This window comes from Halyomorpha halys, unplaced genomic scaffold (assembly GCF_000696795.3).
Source record: "Halyomorpha halys isolate HHAL.00 unplaced genomic scaffold, Hhal_1.1 Scaffold2846.1, whole genome shotgun sequence".
Classification (NCBI taxonomy): Eukaryota; Metazoa; Arthropoda; class Insecta; order Hemiptera; family Pentatomidae; genus Halyomorpha; species Halyomorpha halys.
Genome location: NW_027115495.1, coordinates 40818 through 59449, shown reverse-complemented (window position 1 = coordinate 59449; position 18632 = coordinate 40818). Strand labels below are relative to the sequence as shown.

General features: G+C 29.3%; 1 protein-coding gene across 1 annotated transcript in view; it reads right to left on the bottom strand.

The window, feature by feature from the left end:
- Positions 1 to 18632, bottom strand: part of LOC106691731 (transient receptor potential protein) — a gene marked incomplete at its 3' end in the record, with an annotated part of 62185 nt that overhangs the window by 10341 nt on the left and 33212 nt on the right. The window contains exons 4-5 of the mRNA XM_014437588.2: positions 4390 to 4485; positions 2000 to 2142 (exon numbers count right to left, since the gene is read on the bottom strand). Of these exons, the coding sequence (XP_014293074.1) occupies positions 2000 to 2142; positions 4390 to 4485 (239 nt within the window). The remainder of the gene's footprint in view (positions 1 to 1999; positions 2143 to 4389; positions 4486 to 18632) is intronic.

Sequence of the window (18632 nt, the reverse complement as noted above, 5' to 3'; positions counted from 1 at the left end):
AATAAATAAATTTTTAAAAAATCAATAATCAAATATACAACACAGATTTGAAATTACTTTAAAAAAAAAAAAAAAAACAATTGTATTATATTCTTCCTTTTCCTATTCAAAATTATTTCCTTAAAAAAAAAAAAAAAAACTGATATGTATTTGTTCTACCCACTATTAGCGATATAATAAACTTTAAATAAAAAAAAAAAAAATTAACAACATGCATTTGGAACTACAAGATAACTGGTGGTGGGTGTCATAGGGAAAACGAGAACTACGAGTCCTTTCGTTGTAGGCAGTCAATATTTTTAAGAGTCTAATAATATCTAAGAAATAAATAAATACTCAGTTTAATGTTTTTTAATAAAGAAGATTAAAAATTCTATTTTTTATTCCGGGTCAAATGTATAACAATTAAGACTAATTAACTACTTGTAGTATCATATATACGTTAAACAAACAAAAGTTGTTACGAATGCGAAATAAAAAATAATCAATAATTGATTTTCATTAGTCATTACATAAAGCTTTTTTATTATTTTTTATTTATTATCATGTTCATTAAATCGGTATGATACAAACTGGAATTCTTTGGATAAAATGGAAATTTTAATATATTATAAAGACGTTTCTAATATTTTTATTTTTTATAATAAAAAATAAATTAGGATAATAAAAACATTGTAATAAATTATGAATTTTATAATGATGAGTTAATCGTTGACCGTGGGTAAAAATAAATTAAGAGAAGATAGTTGGGCGTGCGATCAGTGAAGAACAGAAATAAGAAAAAAATTATTGGAGATGGTCGGGGGGGGGGGTGTGCGACCAGCAAAAAGAACATAAATAAAAAAAAATATTTATTCATGTCGACGTTTCGCTCTGAGTTTCAGGTTTTCATCAGGGAGCTTGTAGGGGGGTCCTAGCTAAAATTGAGGTTTAGAATTAGTTTTAAAACTTGAGTTTTAGCTAGTTCTAGTTTTAACTAGTTCTAGCAAGCCGCACCCCCCTCCCGACCATCTTTAATTATTAATCTTCAGACAACTATCTACACCTCATAAGTTTTTTAAATTTATTTATTTATTGACATTTACAACTGTATATAAAATACAACAAGTAAATTTAAAGTAAGATCATAGAGGTATGATACGGCATGTAGAGATACTACCCATTGGTATCGCTCTAAAAACATTTTTACAATATAAGGTCACGAGGCCATCTTCTTTTCTGGCGCCTCGGTGGATTGCCAGGAATGGAAGAGGAAGCAAGGTTAGAAACTGGGTGGTTAGGGAGTTTATAATGGAAGGAATGATATCTGGTTCGAGCTAGATCGGTTACATCAGCAACATTTAGGTCTTTATGAGTGGTTTTATTTGTAACAAAATAAGGAGCAATGAGGATTTTATGAAAGATTTTGGATTGTAAGGAGTGGATACGAGAGGAATTCGAAGGTTTAGTGGAGCCCCAAAGCTCAACTCCGTATGTCCAGATGGGCCTTACACCTCATAAGTATTAAATTATTTTTTAGTGCCTACGTTTCGGCCAAAATTTCAAGCCTTCATGAGGGCTAAGAACAAAACACAAGACAACAACTATGTATAATGAATAGAAGGAATTACAGTTCCTTCAATTTGGTAATTTCTTTGATCCATTATGGTTGTTATCTTGTTTTGTTACAATTTCTTTGTAATTCATTTTATTCATTATGGTTGTTATCTTGTTTTGTTACAATTCCTTAGTAATTCATTTTGTTCATTATGATTGTTATCTTGTTTTGTTTGATATTCTGGCAGAAACATTAGCACTAATAAAAAAGTTTTTACTTATCTTTATTCTTCGTACATTTGATTTACACAATAACAGCGATAAAATCTTAAATTATTTTTAAATTCAAATGATAAAATAAATTAAAAAAATTCCACCGTTACACTAAAATTTTTATAGTGGAAAATCAACAAGTGAAATAGTAATGATAATTACTAATAAAAGTAGCAATAATAATACTTACCTTATATCATGAGGAATAGGAAGAGAAGCACCTCGGTCAAGAAGGATTTTCAGTATCTCGTAGTTATTCATGTGAGCAGCTAATATCAGGGGCGTTATATCAGGAGTGAAATTGGAACTGGACCTGTCTAGCGCTTCCCAACTCTGTAATTATAAATAATTGTTTGAACAGTAAATTACTCAAAAAACCTTGTGAACGTTAAAAATTTCCAAACTCAGGCTTAGTCGAAAGGAGCATGGAAATGTTTATTTAAAATTTATTCCGTCATCAGTTATTCAGTAATTTATTGGCTATATTATTCTCTTAGCTTTCATTTTCAAGAGAATAAAAAAAATAGAAAAATAGCGAAATAAGTTTTGAATTTAATAAGTAACTTTTTAAAACTGGAATGAAGGATGTCGTCCATTTCTTATATAGCCCTGGGTGTCAGGGAGCACTTATTTTCAGCGGCGTGGGTCTCAGTCCTATAGCAAAGGAACTCTCAATTCCCACTCAGAGGTCTTTGTGTAAAGGACAATGCTCACTTTTTCTTTTCTTATGAACTTCATTTTTTCTTGAATGTAGTAAGGTTTTGTTCATGAGTTTACTTTTTCTGTCACATACAGCTACTGAGTTCATATTTATACTTATACAGACATGAAGACATGATCGATCGTTTTGTCGTATTTGCTTTTATATGCTCTACCGGTCAAAAATTTAGGACCTCGCATATCTGATGTGTAAAATTTGTGCAAAGTTGATAATTTGTTCTATTTTTTTTTTCTTTTTAAAAGAACTTACCCTTTTATGACTTCTTATCCATATTTCACCATCCGAAAAACGTCTCTAACAGTTGGCCCATTATCCAGATCATTTTTATAAAATTATATAATTGACATATATCAACAAAAATTAAAATAAATTTTCATATTCAAATCTTGAATATAAGCTAAAAATATTTCTTGTCTTCCATTACTCTCAAGTGTGTTCACCTTAATTGTAATAATATATTTTTTTATTATGTCTATCCTTCTTCGCTGGGAAGATTTGAAATTTGAACAATTTTTTTTAATGTTTGTTGGAATTTTAATTCGGTATCTGGGATTGCTATACAAGATCCGTAGATTCCTATCTCCTTCATATTTTCTCATTATCCGTTTCTATCTCTTTGAAAGATTATGTAAAGTAAATCTAAACAGCGCTCATCCCTATTTCCTCAGTCTGCTAGTGTGCCTCAGGGAGTATCCTTGGCCCTTTCCTTTACACAGTTTTTACATCCCAACCCATCCTAACACTTTCTTCACTACTCATGCCGATGACATATGTCATTATCAGTGAATAACGAACCTTCCATTGTATCCCAAACCCTCCAATCCCACATCACCACCCTTGAAGAATGGTGATAAAGTTGGAGGATTAAAATAATTTTCAATAAATCCCACCGAATCACCTTTACCTTTTGTGGTAAACCCATGACTTCCTGTTCCACAGTATCCTTAAATAATACCACACTTATTACTGTTAAAGAGGTTCATTACTTAGGACTAAATCTGGACAAAGGACTGACTTGGAACCCTCATAGAAAACTGCCAAATAATTACAAAAGACTCATTTATATGAGCATAATAAGGTTCATCACATAAATTAAAAGCAATGAACTGAATAGTCCGGAAACTGTTGTTCGGATGTTGAAATAAAGTCATAAACGGGTAATTTCTTCCAAAAAAATAAAAAGATTCAAATAACTTACATACTCTTTTGATAAGTGAAATTTATAATTAAAATAATATATGTTTTGTCTGTTTATGTATTTAATATTATTATAAATACTAATCACAAAGATAATAAATTTTTGAAAATTGGAGTATATGGACGCAGAGTTAGGTAAGTGACAACAGAAGAAACATATTACCTAACTAAAACAAAACAATTTATTATAGAATTCTCAAATCTGCAAAAAATAAGATCGGTATTCATATTATGTATCAAAAGTAACTAATAAGATATAAATAATTTTTTTAAATGTATTTGAGCATTGTTAGCAATAAGTTTTGCTTAAAACGAATAAGTTTTCCTTTGTTTTATAATATAAGAATGATTGTGTTAATTTTTAATTTTTTTTCTATTATTTATTTTATTTTTGCTTTCCTTCTCTTCTATTTTTTTGTTATCATTTAATTTATATATTTGTAGTTATGGTGTGAATGAGCTCTATCCTCCATATTAACATTGTCTAAAAAATATGACAGAATGTAAAATTACAGAATTAATATTGAAAAAAAAATTCTATTATTAAATTAAATAAAAATAAATCAATAATCAGGTAAAATACAATGTCATTAATAATCCACGTCTACATTATCATGAAATTTTAAAAACTTTTAAAGTATTTTATGTATGCAATAATTTACGTATGGTTCTCCTGGGACGTGTATACTTTCTTCCCATTCAAGCAGGACTTCTACAGCTTCTACATATTCTTCTTTGATGGCATGCAAGAGAGAGTCCTGTTAATCAAAAGAAATATTATTATTATCTAGCTATTTATATAAATTACAAAGATAATATTTGACATTTATCAATAATATTGTTGTAAATAAAATAAATTAACATAATTAATTGTATTTTTGTTTTCGAAATGTCATGACTTATGGTTTATTTCTTATTTATATTGATAAGTTCTTAATATAAATAAAAAATATATTAATTTATATGTCCTTTAATTATGTTATCTATTTTGTAATTTTTTTTTTAATAACGAATTTTTAATAATAACATTTAATAATTCATTTTTATGAATGATATCCTAATCATTAATTTATAATCAAATATGATTTTTTACGACATTTATATCATAATATCTGATATTTTTATGTAATAAAATAGGCTAAAAAAATTTTATAGAAGATGAAATTAATAAGGTCAGTTTTAGATTGTATAAGGATGACCTCAAACAGTATACAAAAATAAGCACAAGTGGTAAAACATAATAATAATATTCTTTATTTATTCTGGGAGTGATTCCTTAGAATAATATACAGGCATCAAAATAAAGCTTTAGAGCCGTAGAGTACAATACAAAATAAGAATGAAATTATAAAACGTCATAAAATATAATAAAATAATTAATTTGAAAAGATAAAAATGAACAACAATAATTAACAGAATATATAAAATAAGAATAGAACAAATAAAATAAAACTATATGTCATATAATAAAATATAAGATGACTAACATTCCTGATAATAAATAAAAAGAAAAACAAAATCAAATACAATTAAACTAAAAATAATAAATGAAAAGGTTTTTTTTTATTATTATCTTTATTAAAATTTACAACTGTATATTACACAATGCATTTAGTAAATATGATTTTAGTTAAAATGGAGTGTTACTGGCGTGTAGAGCAACTACCCATTGGTACCACTCTAATGAAATTTTACATTAGCTGGTCTCGTGGCCATCTTCTTTTCAGGCGCCTCGGAGGATTGTCAGGAATGGAAGAGGATGCAAGGTTAGAAACTAGGGGGTTTGAGTGGTTAGGGAGTTTATAATGGAAGGAGTGATATCTGGTTCGGGCTAGATCAAATGAAAAGGTACATTTTTTGCTATTGTACATAATTATAAGTATGATAGAATATATAAACTTTTTTTAAAATTTTCAATTGTTATTCTTCTGGAATTGGGTGGACAGAAGGTAATCGAAGATATGGGTTTTGAAGATTGGATGGGAATTAGAACTACGAATAAAGCAGGGAATAGAATTCCATAGGGAAGAGGGACGGATAAGGAAAGACCTACCAAAGGCTGCGGTTCGATGTGCAGTTCAGAAATATAAGTCTGAAGGCCGTGAATGGGTATTGCGGGAAAGCACTGAGGACTTAAATTGGAGGATATCAGGGATGTACGATGGACGGCGGGATTGTATAACTTGATAGAGGAAGGAAGCAAGAAAATATTTACGACGGAAGGAGTGGTAAAGCCGCTTCAACTCTTCATAAAATCGGGTGACAGTTGCGTCCCTGGGGACCCCAAAGATGAATCTTACAAAGCAATTAATTCACTGTTTTAATTTTGCTTCGAGATCTCCAGAGACACCCCCGTAAACCATACCAGCAATAATCAAAGTAAGGGAATATTAAGGAAGCAACCAGGAGCCAACTGGTTTCAAAAGGAAGTAGGTGACGAAGGAAATTAAAACGCTTTAGGATGGAAAAGGTACGAAGGGAAATATCGGAGATGGGGTTCAACATAGTTGTACATTTATTATCCTTTTCTAGCGAAATGATTGTCATAAGATTCGTATAAATTTGAAGAACTATATGTAATAAAGAGTTTCCAAAGTATATCGATAGATGATGGAGAGTAAATCAAGCAAATTGAAGGTAGAAAATTGTATAAATATTTGAATATGCACAACACAAACTTTCTTGGCTTTGTAAGATTATATAAGAAACCCTCATCGCATAACCACCAAACTTCAAGTTTTTTTTAAAAAAAAGGATAAGGTAAAAATGTATTAAGAAAGTGTACTTAAAGCAGAATTGGGCAGATGCTTGTTATTTTTTAACATATTTATTTTGAGACCTCAGGGCTGGATTATAGTTTATGCAGTCAATCTGAGCTGTCTCAGAAAAATTTACAATAGTGCCTGAGAAAAACAAGTCTTTGCTTTAAAAATTTTGCAACCATTTGAATGAAGAGTTCATCGAAGAAAGAAAATTGGGAAAATAATATGGCTAAAGGAAAGCAATAATAGCATACGTGAGGCATATTCTTAAATACATAAAGTCTGATTAAAGTTGTTTAATACGCTCATCAGTGACGCTCGAGACAATCCCGCACATCACAATCAATCTATATAACTGAAATAAAGTTTAATCTAATGAAAGAAAGCACACTATATTGTAAGTGTGATGTAAATAGGTCACATCAGAAAGGTTATTGTAACTGTATAGTGTATGGTCAAATTGTAAGTCATAAGAGAATTGCTATCCTTCTGATAACCTGGAGAAAGGCCGGCGTAGCTTATATATATTGCGAAACAAGTTCATTAGACTGTATCCGAACTAGATAGGGCGACGGCGATGGTCGCATAGTCGCTAAATATAGTTGAGTGTTCTTATTGAATTTCAAATGTTCGATAAGGGCACATAACTAATATTCCCTGTGTTAGATTTTTCCATATAGCAACTAAGCGACGAGCGCTAATCGGTTGTTATATGTTATATCCAGCTGGAACAAGGCCCAATGGTAGTAATATAAGCTCGACTGTAGCTAACAAAATTATCATGATCAGATATTTTACTAGAACTTTCATTATTTAGAATAACCTCTTAACGCAAAAAAGTAATGATTGAAGAATCGTCCAAAATAATTTTATTTTTTTTTTAAAATATCAATCGATACCTAAATATAGTTAAACTTTTGTACCCCATCCCACTTTAGAAATCATAATTATAAAATTCTTGTCCAAATTCGGATTTTGAAAATTCACCTTATAGATTACCAAAACAATAATGGAAGTACCGTTAGTTAAAAACATTAGACCCGTCGGAGGTAGTACAGAACCACAATGAGCTACAAGAGAGTTGGTTGTAATTGTTCATTGAAGAGTCTTTAGTGCGTTGGGAGTGTGTTTGTATAATTACACTAATAGGTGTGCGTTGATTAATTGACGCTAGGCGCCCCCTTATGGTTAAACCCCTAGTGAAGCCTATTGTTCCTGCTTAGGGCTAATGGGGATCTGTTTATTTAAGCAACAACATCTAGTAAATTCACTAAATTGAACAATGTACAACACTTTAACCTTGAACAAATTATCCGTATTAATAAAAAATAGGGGGAAACAAAAAAGGTATTAATACTTCTACATTAGGTATTATGATAATTTAAATCAAATTTTTACTTAATTTTGAATTAGTGATCAAGATATTAGTGTAGATTGATTGATCAACTCTAAAAAGTTATCTCAATTTGTGTGGAATGGAAAATTACAGGGTAGGTTTAGATCAAAAATGCAGTTCTCATCTCTGATCAATCAATATTATGAAAAAATTTAACATGAAGGATAAATCGATTAAAAAACTGGATATCATAATTTTTGTTTCATATATGAAATATAAATTAACCGGAATTATTCCAAGGAAATGCACGTTTAAAGGTCCTCCGAGTCTAAATAACCAGGGATGTGCGTGTGTGTTTGTTTTTGTGAATGTGGTTACTGTCTGTGAGGACTTTACAAAAAAGTTAAATTATTCCAAAGCAAGTTTGGGTCTATTAACATGACCATGTCCACTGGCCTGAAAAGAAAAAAGATCAGTCGTTGGAATAAAAGATGGTGATCGGATTAATACAATATAAGAGTCCAAGAAAAAAAAATCAAATAAGGAACAAATAAATACAAAAAGGTTAGGTATTTATGATTTTTTGAGATGTTTTTGTGATTGGATTGACATTAAAAATTTAAATTTATTACTCTAGACATACAATAAGGCCTATATGGACTTATGAAGTTGATCTTTGGAGCTCCACTCAACCATAGAATTTCTCTCGAATCCAACCCTTACAATCCAGAACCCTTCATCCTTAATGCTCCTTACTTCGTCACAAATCGATTCATCCATCAGGATCTTAATGTTCCATAAGTTGCCGATGTGGCCAGAACCAGATACTAATCCTTCCATGATAAACTTCCCAACCACCCAAACCCACTTGTTTCTGACCTGGCTTCTCCTTCATTACCTCATAATCCTCCTAGGCGTCTGAAAGGAAGATGGTCTTGAGATCTTCCTCTAAAATGTTATTGGAGTTCTATCAATGGGTATACCACATGTCCGTATTATGCCACTTTATAACTAACATCAAATTCATTTTTTGTATATATCAATAAAAAAAATATTACCACAGCAGATGACTGAATTTTTATTTATTTAAGAAAAACCCCTCAAAATTTGTTAAATTATTCATTCTATGCACTATTACTAGCTACCAATCGCACAGAAAACATTACACACACTAAAAGAAATTAGATAAATTTTGAGATACAGTTTTCAAACAATTGTTTTTCTAAACACAAGAAATAATCATTTTTTGACTGTATTTTGATAAATTGAATGAAAAATAATATTTCTACGATGAAGAGCATAATTTCTGATAGTTCCAGTGGCATGAAACTTTTTTTCAAAATCATTCATTTTTGATAAATTTTTTTTTTTTTTGATAGATAGATTTATTTATTGATAGATATTACAATCTGCCACACAGTTGTGGGCAATAGGTAATATTGATAAATGATCTCATACATACTAAACTTTGATAAATTTAGCATCCTATAAAAAATATATTTTATTTATTAGCATCTTATAGATTATATATTTTTATAATAATCTATTTGTCACTTTCCTTTCAATAGTGGCATTGTTTTTTTTTTTGTTTTTTTTTTAGGTGTAATTCCAATTTTAACCAATATTTAATGATAAAATTTTTTGTACTCGTAGAATTTCATAAATAATTTAAATTATTTAGTATAAAAAATATAAACGTAACAAATTTTGCATTTTTTTGAGGTTGAATTCGAATTCATTTTGTTTAAATTTATTACTATTGATCGAAGCCAAAATACGACACTCGTCGAATTATTACGAATTACCGTTTCTTATTTATAGGTGCTTAGAATACCAATAAAGTATACCGTGGCTATAACTTTATTTATTACGTAGTGATCGCTGAGAGAAACAGAATTTATGGCTCCAAGTCCTGTCTTTACTGTCATTAGTATGATTTGTGTTTTCCACCGTTTTTGTTGTCAGTATATCATGTAGGATTAGCTTGTTACCAATGGCTGTTCCACAAGCAACATAAAAAAGTATAAACAATTTTAATCCTCCAATCTGAAATAGCCGCACCAAATCAATTAGTTAAATAGAAAAATTAAATAATTGTGTATATATATAGTGTTGAAGAAATTAATAGGTAAGGACTTGATAACCAAGAATCGTTGGGCAAGGGTCTCGGAGTGACCCAGGTTACTCTTATTGTTAATATTTACTTCACAGCATCCTCGAGAAATGAATCTTGACATTCCCAGTGTGGGGCTTAATAAGTCGACAGTGAAGAGGCAGTTGTAGCTAAGTATGTTGAGTCTTCATTTAAACAACATCTAATTCCCCTTTCTAATCGTATCTAACATACGTGGTTTATCTCCCTGTAGATTTCCTCGTTGGGTCTTAACCTGAAACCTTCCTGTCCAAAATACCTTCACTTTTGTTTATTTTAAAAAAAATTGTTTTAATTGTAAACAATATTAGACCATGGATAAATACAAAATATTAAAGAATTTTATGAATAACTAAATGAAAAAATGAAAAAAATAGTAGCATTCCATTCTGACTGGATGAGCCGAGACCGAAATTTCCCAACTGCATTGAAGGTTCGTCAAGCTGTTGTATTTTTGGTAAGAACAAAACTTACATTCGTTATTCCAATCTCGAGAAAACACTTTATAGAACAGAAAAATAAAAAATATTGTTCATAATTTTTACCCTTTAAGATTTTTTTTTTTTTTTTTTTTTGAAAATGACAAAAATGGATAACTTCAACACGAGTGCACTATTTTACACAAAACGTGGACACGAATGTAGGATGGTAAGTAAAAGTTGTGTGATGCACGTACTGTGATAAAGTGTGATATAAAAAATAAATTTTTATCGTATACAAGTTGCTCTGTGGCAAACTATGAATATATCGATTGTAGATCTCTAGCCGTTTTGAGTCCTTTGTTTGGCACTACTTGTTGTGAAGTCTTAGTTGTAAGCACTTCTAAGCTAGTGTTATTTGTTCTCATTACAGCTTGAACTTTAATCTGACATATACCGCAAGAAATAAAACATTTCATTGTCCACCCGTTTAACATACCGCCCCAGATTTTTTTGAGTGCTGAGTTTTATAAACTATTGATTCGATACGAAAACCTTTTCAGGAATTTATAATCTTTTAAACTCAGAATTTTTATGAAGACGTGATTAAATTACTTGTTTATTGCAGGATCGTATAGGAATGAATCAGCTTAATTTTATTAATTAAAATTTTTTTTATCACATTCTTTCATTTTTTGATAATTTTATCCTCGCAAAATAATAAATAATAAGTAAATACATATTTAAAAAAAATTGTAAAGGATATATAAATTATTTTAATATGTTGACCTCTCTATTAATATGTTTTAACGTATTTATTCATTAAATTATTTTATTTTATTAGTACTATAGTTTTTTTGTTTTGTTAAAACTTATTTATCCATTCAAGTGTTTCCTGTAACCGGTTTTTTTATTATATTTTCCTTTTAAACTATGTGTTAGTCTTATTCTCGTAAAATGTATCTATTTGTTTGTTTTTGGTAAACAGATCTATTACTGTGACTATGAATCATGGTCTGATCTCACATTGTCGTCTAATATTGACTTTGTTTAGCGGGTCACTGAAGAGGATCTAGGAGGGTGAATTCCGGAGAGCGAATTTGTTGAAAGGGTGAATTGAAAATTTGTGAAAGGGTGAAATTGGAGAAGCAGAAATGAGAAAGAAAAATAGGAATGAATTGAAACATTTGTATTTGTTATACAGACCGAAATTGATTTTAAAAGGAAACTGTAGGGGAAAAAAATTGTTTATTATATCTTATTATTGTATCTCTTTTTTTCTGATTATACCATGTATGTGTAATTTATATATGATGTGTGAGATAGCAATCTGATGTATTTAGGCAGCATAGATAAATAAAGTATTTCTCTCAGATAGTTTTTGATCATTTTTCAAAACCATAACAAACGCAAAATTTATTTATTTAAATTTTACTTAATATTGTTAACGATAATTTATTATTTATGTTGACATACTGCCTATTTGAAGGGCCATAAAATAGTTTTCATGGCTCTTGGCCAAGAGGAATGTCCAAAACTGGGGAAGAAATGAAATAAGAATTAACAAACGTCCTGAACATTGAATTTGATTGGCTGGCGTAGCTGGTAACTCGGGAAAAAGTTTTGAAGTCTATCAGATGAAAGCTAAGAAGAATAACGGTCGAGAAAGTATTCTTATGCCTATTACTCCTCAAGGAATCCATTTACTTTTGACAGCAAGTACTGATGTGAAAGAGTTCAAAGATCTGGACCCAAAATATTGAAGTAATGAAGAGAAATTTCTCTTCTTTTTTTTTCTATTTTTTTACTTTATTTGTTCTCTTTGAGGTAGGAATGGCAGCTTTCAGCAAAGCCAAATCATTTTATGGAAATCCTTTTTCCATCATCTACCAGATTATTAAAACCATTTCGTTCATTAAATCATCATGTAATGGAAAATATTCAATTAGTTAATTTCAATTTTTTTTTCATCTTGGTAAACAATCTAAAAATAAATATGAAATTTTTAATTTGACCTAGACCTAGACTATTAGTCAAATCAAGTAAATGTTTTTGCATTAGTTGATTAATTTGAGAAATTTATTTACAAATTATTTTATTATGTTCCATTGTCATATATTTCTAGGCTATTTGCAACTGTCACTTTCTCCGTCATATTTCAAAATAATGTTTTGATTGAAGTGGAAATATTTCCTTTTTTTTATCTTAATAAATTTGATGGAGCCTATAAAATATTTATTTTACAGGCTCAATCAAATTTATCAGCATCAGCAAAGCGATCAAAAGAAAATTTAAAACCACATCGCGAAGATTGTGCTAATCTAGACACCTTGTTATAAACTCTTTATTTTTCTTTTCTTCTTCTCTAATTATATTTCAGCGTAAGAGATTTTTTTTTTTTATTCATTCTATATTTTTTTTAATTTTTCTCCGGATATGTATAATCAATTCATCACGTATATCATACCATTTTATTGAAGTGGAACATGATAATTTCTCGTTGTTACACCATCACCTGTATCTACTAATGAGATGAAAAATTTAATACATATAAAAAAAAAAAAAATAGACTATATAAGAATACTATACAAGAATTCGGGTGAATTGAAAAAATTGTGAAATGGTGAAATTGGAGGAGCAGAAATGAGAAAGAAAAATAGGAATGAATTGAAACATTTGTATTCGATGTACAGACCAAAATTGATTGTAAAAGGAAACTGTGGGGGAAAAAAAAATTGTTTATTATATCTTATTATTGTATCTCTTTTTTTTCTGATTATACCATGTATGTGTAATTTATATATGTCCGATTAGGGATTGATAAGTATGCTGTGTGAGATAGCAACCTGATGTATTTAGGCAGTATAGATAAATAAAGTATTTCTCTCTCTCTCTCTCTATAAAAAATCGATTTACTACTTCTAATGTTTATGATATTACAGTTTTTAGCAAGTAATATTTTAATATGAAATTGTTGAATGAACACAATCTTCCTTTTTTAAATATAGCAATTTATTTCACATTCAATAAGGACGTTTCGGGATTATCCCCCATCTTCAGGTTGCTAGAAAACTAAATTCAACAAAATTTAAACATATGCTTACAACATTACAACTGTATCATATATTTATCAAAACAATTGAACGATAAAATCAACATCAACATCAAAACTAATGAAAGATAACCTTCAGGGAGGTAATTATTCTCCTTGAAAAATGTATAATAGCTGATATTATAAAAAGTTTTTTTTTTTATTTAATAACAAACCAACTCATTTCTAACCTGGCTTCTCCTTCACTACCTAATAATCCTCCTAGGCGTCTAAAAAGAAGATGGCTTCAAGATCTTCTCCTTTAGAAATGTTTTTGGAGTTCTATCAATGGGTAGATTCTCCACATGTTTTTATCATTTTATAATATCACTTACAGTAAATTTACTTGATGTGTTTATATGTATACAGTTGTAAATATCAATAAGTAAATTATTAAAAAAAATATATATTTAATAATTGACAATAATACGATTCAATATTTGCATGTAATGACAAATTAAGGAATTAATTATACATTATATATAAAATAGTTTATCAGGTAAATAGTTTATGAATAGGTTTGATGAATATATGATATAGTAGTAATTTTGTAAGCATATGTTTAAATTTTGTTGAATTTGGTTTTGTAGCAACCTGAAGATGGGGGATAATCCCGAAACGTCGTTGTTGCATGTAAAATAAATTTTTATATTTAAAAAAGGAAGATTGTGTCATTCACCAATTTCATATTAGTTCTAGAAACTCTTCCAGTAGATCATTAATTTAAGTAATATTTTAATATATATATATATTTTTTTTAGCATTCAATTTTATTTATTTATTTTTAATTGATCTTTTATATATTAAATTATAATAGTCCATTTTAGGAAGATAGTCCGGGTGGCTGTCAACAAAGGTAACAACTCCTTTGTTGTCATCTTTATTATTTGACTAGTTGTCATCATTGTTTCGATCTGACAGCCCTGACGAAGCCCTGCAAAATGGGGCGAAACGTTGGTTAACAATAGTTTTCATCAACTATTTTGATACCTTTATTGACCGCCACCCGAACTATCTTCCTACAATCTACTTCATACGGTCAACTATCTTCTTATAATAAAATAGTTTATGGTTACAGCATTGCAAATAGTTAGAGATGCCTATTGACATTACAGGCTATCACCAAACTCCCTCCCACTATTAACTCTTAAAAACTGTTACAACAACCATCTAAGGCCAACCATGGCCGATCTGATAATAAAGAAATATAAAAAACATTGAAACCTAGTTATAAGTTGTATTATCACTTTGCGTTATTTGGAAATACAAGTGTTTTTGATGTCGGTTGAGCTGATAAAGGATTTCTATGATGATCTGTTTTAGAATCATCTTAAAACATTAATTTTTTTATAGCCTACAATTGTTTTGTAATAAGCAATAACCTATCTCTCTGAATTTTTTTTTCAAGTTAGTTTTATATATTATTCTTTTACTTAAAACAAATCATGTCGCTTTTTTTCCCATCAGCAGCACCTATCCAAGTTGCTTCTGCAGTCGTGTTTCCATCGTAACCAATGCCGGATTAAAGGGGCTACATGACCTAAACTTCTCTCAAACCTTTCCTTATATATGTTATTACATAATTACTTATATATTCTATATTATTAAATACATAGTATAGCATTATAATAAATTCTACTTAAATACAGTTTTTTAAAACTCACGTGGAAGGCATTACGATTTGTTTTTTCTATTTTTTTTTATTTTTAGAAAAGGAACTCGCATCGTGTGAATAGCATGTTATTTTTATTTTTATTCGTTCAACAGATATTTAATTTACATTTGAAGATTTTTAAGTCAACATTTTGTTTTGTGAAGCAACGAAAATATATTATTTTTTATAGCCTACACTAGTTTTGTTATAAGCAATAACCTATCTCTCTGAATAGATATTTTTTTTCGAGTTAGTTTTATATATTATTCTTTTACTTAAAACAAATCATGTCGCTTTTATCCCCATCAGCAGCACCTATCCAAGTTGCTTCTGCAGTCGTGTTTCCATCGTAAGCAATGCCGGAGTAAAGGGGTTACATGACCTACACTTCTCTCAAACCTTTCCTTATATATGTTATTATATAATTACTTATATATTCTATATTATTACATACCTAGTATAGCATTAAAATAAATTCTAAATAAATACAGTTTTTAAAACTCACGTGAAAGGCTTTACGATTTGTTTTTTCTATTATTTTTTATTTTTAGAAAAGGAACTCGCATCATGTGAATAGCATGTTATTTATTTTATTTTGTTCAACAGATATTTAATTTATATTCGAAGATTTTTAAGTCAACATTTTGTTTTGTGAAGCATCTCTGCATTACATTGATATATTTTAGATATAAATATATTGGATTTTACGTTTTAGTTATAATTCTAGTCATTCAAAAAGCTTTGCTTCTCCTATATTTGAAAAGTTTGTTTCGGATTAATTCGTAAGGCTGGCATTCCAGAGAACTAATCTGAGACAAGCGGTTTAATTAGCCACCGTACACCTAACGACCGTTTCCAGAATGTGGAAATGCGGTGAGTAGTAATTAACATAGACAGGCATACTGATAACTTATCCTGTTTTTAAAAATAAAAATCATGCTTAAGGCTTTTTTTTCAGAAATATCATCGGATATTAAAATTTAATTAATAGTAATTAGTACCCTAGCGAAATTTCTTATATAATTTTTCTCTAAAACGTTTCAAATAGAAATATAATTCTGTATATCTTTTTTATGTTTTGAAACGCATGTAACTGTACCGATTTGGAAAGAGAGATGATTTGGAAAACAGAGAGAGATGCCTTTAGAAATGAGACTTAATTAATAATTTTTCAACAATGTTTTTGATTAGTTTTTTGTTCAAAATTAAGATTTTGTTAAAAAAGTGATTGAAAACAATGTTCTTAAATTTTCATATTTATTAATAACACCATCGGACAATTCGACCGTGTTTTCGATGATTTAACTGAAAATTTTGATAATAAAATCATGATCCTTCTAGATATTGCTAAAGCATTCGATAATGACCGCCCGAACTTAATTATATTCAAATTAATAAATCTGAATATTCCAAGATAGCTAATATTAGTCATCCAATAATTTTTATCCAATGGATCCTTCTTCGTCAGTCAATAATGTAACCTTCCTCATTTCCGGCTACCAACAAGAGTCCTGCTTAAGTTCAGTGATATTTAATTTATTCATTAATGACTATTCAATATTCAAAAATGTTAATTTTGACCGCTTAGCCAATGATAAAGCGTTATATCTCTTATCTAATTGACCGGATTACTAATGTTTTTTCGAAAGCAATAAAAAGAAGCTTCGAAATACATTAAAAAATGGGTTACGCTTGACCATTGAAAAAACAGAAGCCAGAATTGTCACCCAACGACAACCTATACTTTCCTCGATCCATAGTTGTAAATGAAATTCATCATTATGTGCAAAATGTTCCCATATTTTAATAAAAAATCAAAACTACCTAAAAAAAAATAAAATTATACTCTAAGGCCTATCATACTATTTCCCTGCCCCATATGGTGCTTAATTAATTTAAATTTAACAAAAAAAAAACTATATAAGTATTCCAAAAAAAAATACCTACAACTGTTCACATAACACAAGACTAACTAAATATTTCCCATTACTAATAAAAAAAATTTAAATATCTTGTGTATTGATTGCCTATAAATATATTTCTAATCGTCAAATTTAATATATTAGAGTGCTACTTTTTTTATTTATTTATTATAGATCGGCCTGGTGGGCTTTACATGGTTAATATAACCGTTACAACTCTACACGACAGTGTCACTTCTTTATAAATTTACATCAAATTTACTGGATGAATCATTACGTACAGTTGTAAATTTCAATAAAGGTATACAAAAAAAATTCACAATGAAGTTTGTTTTTCTTGTACATACTTTTAAGATTTCAACTAATATTCTATATAGTTTCAGTTTATATTCAATTACTTAAATTATTAAAGTTGCATTTAACGACAAAACTTACAGTTTATATCCCGTAAATTTATTACTAATATTGAAATTTACATTATTCGCGTTGATTTTTCGTTATCGATAATCTTTTATCTATTTTTTTAAACAACGTATTATATAAATTTTAAGTATAGCCAAGAATAATGCCATAACTTGAGGATTAAAATAAATTACAGTAAATCTCACCGAATAATCTTTACCCTTCGTCGTAAACCCATGACTTCCTGACCCCCCACAGTATTCTTTAATAATGCCATACTTATTCCTGTTAAACAGATCCCTTACCTAGGACTACATCTGGATTAATTTGGAATCCTTATACAAGACTGAGAAGAAATGAAACTGCTAGTCGACTACGGTCTAAACTTCTGACCTATTACAAAAGACTCATTTATTTTACTATAATAAGGTCTTTCTGAACTTCTGGAGTGTGAGCTTTAGAGCTCCACTAAACCATCGAATTCTTCTCGTATACAATCCTTACAATCCAAAATCCTTCGTAAAATCCCTAATGCTTCTTACTTTGTCAAAAATCATGTCCTCAATGTTCCATATGTTGCCGATTCGGCCAGAACCAGATACCAATCCTTTCATGATGAACTTCCAAACCATCCAAACCCACCTGGCTTCTCTTTCATTACCTGACAATCCTAAAAATTGGCCACGAAATCTCCTCAAGAAAGGTTATTGGAGTTCCAATAGGCAGATTCTCTACATGTCTATCATGCCATTGTATAACTAATATCAACTTTACTTAAATTTTTTTAGTACGGTTGTAAATATCAATAAATAAATTATAAAAATAAATAAATTAGCCAACAAGTTTTTTAGTTATTGGAGCATGAATTCCTCTCTCTTGAAGATATAGGAAGAATCTTACTAAATTAAAAAACAAAATTGATGATAACCTTTGGAAATGTTTAAACAATTTCGAATTCCATCAAAATATCCAACTTTATTTTTGTATTTCACCGAACAAGATATCCCTCGGACAAAACTCATTACAATAAATTGACTAACAGACTAAAAGCAGAAATTAGAAAACACAGAATACAACATTTCCAGAACTTAACAGAAAACTTAAATACCACTGACAAATCATTATGGAGAACTACTAAAAAGCTACTAAAATACAAATCTTTCAACC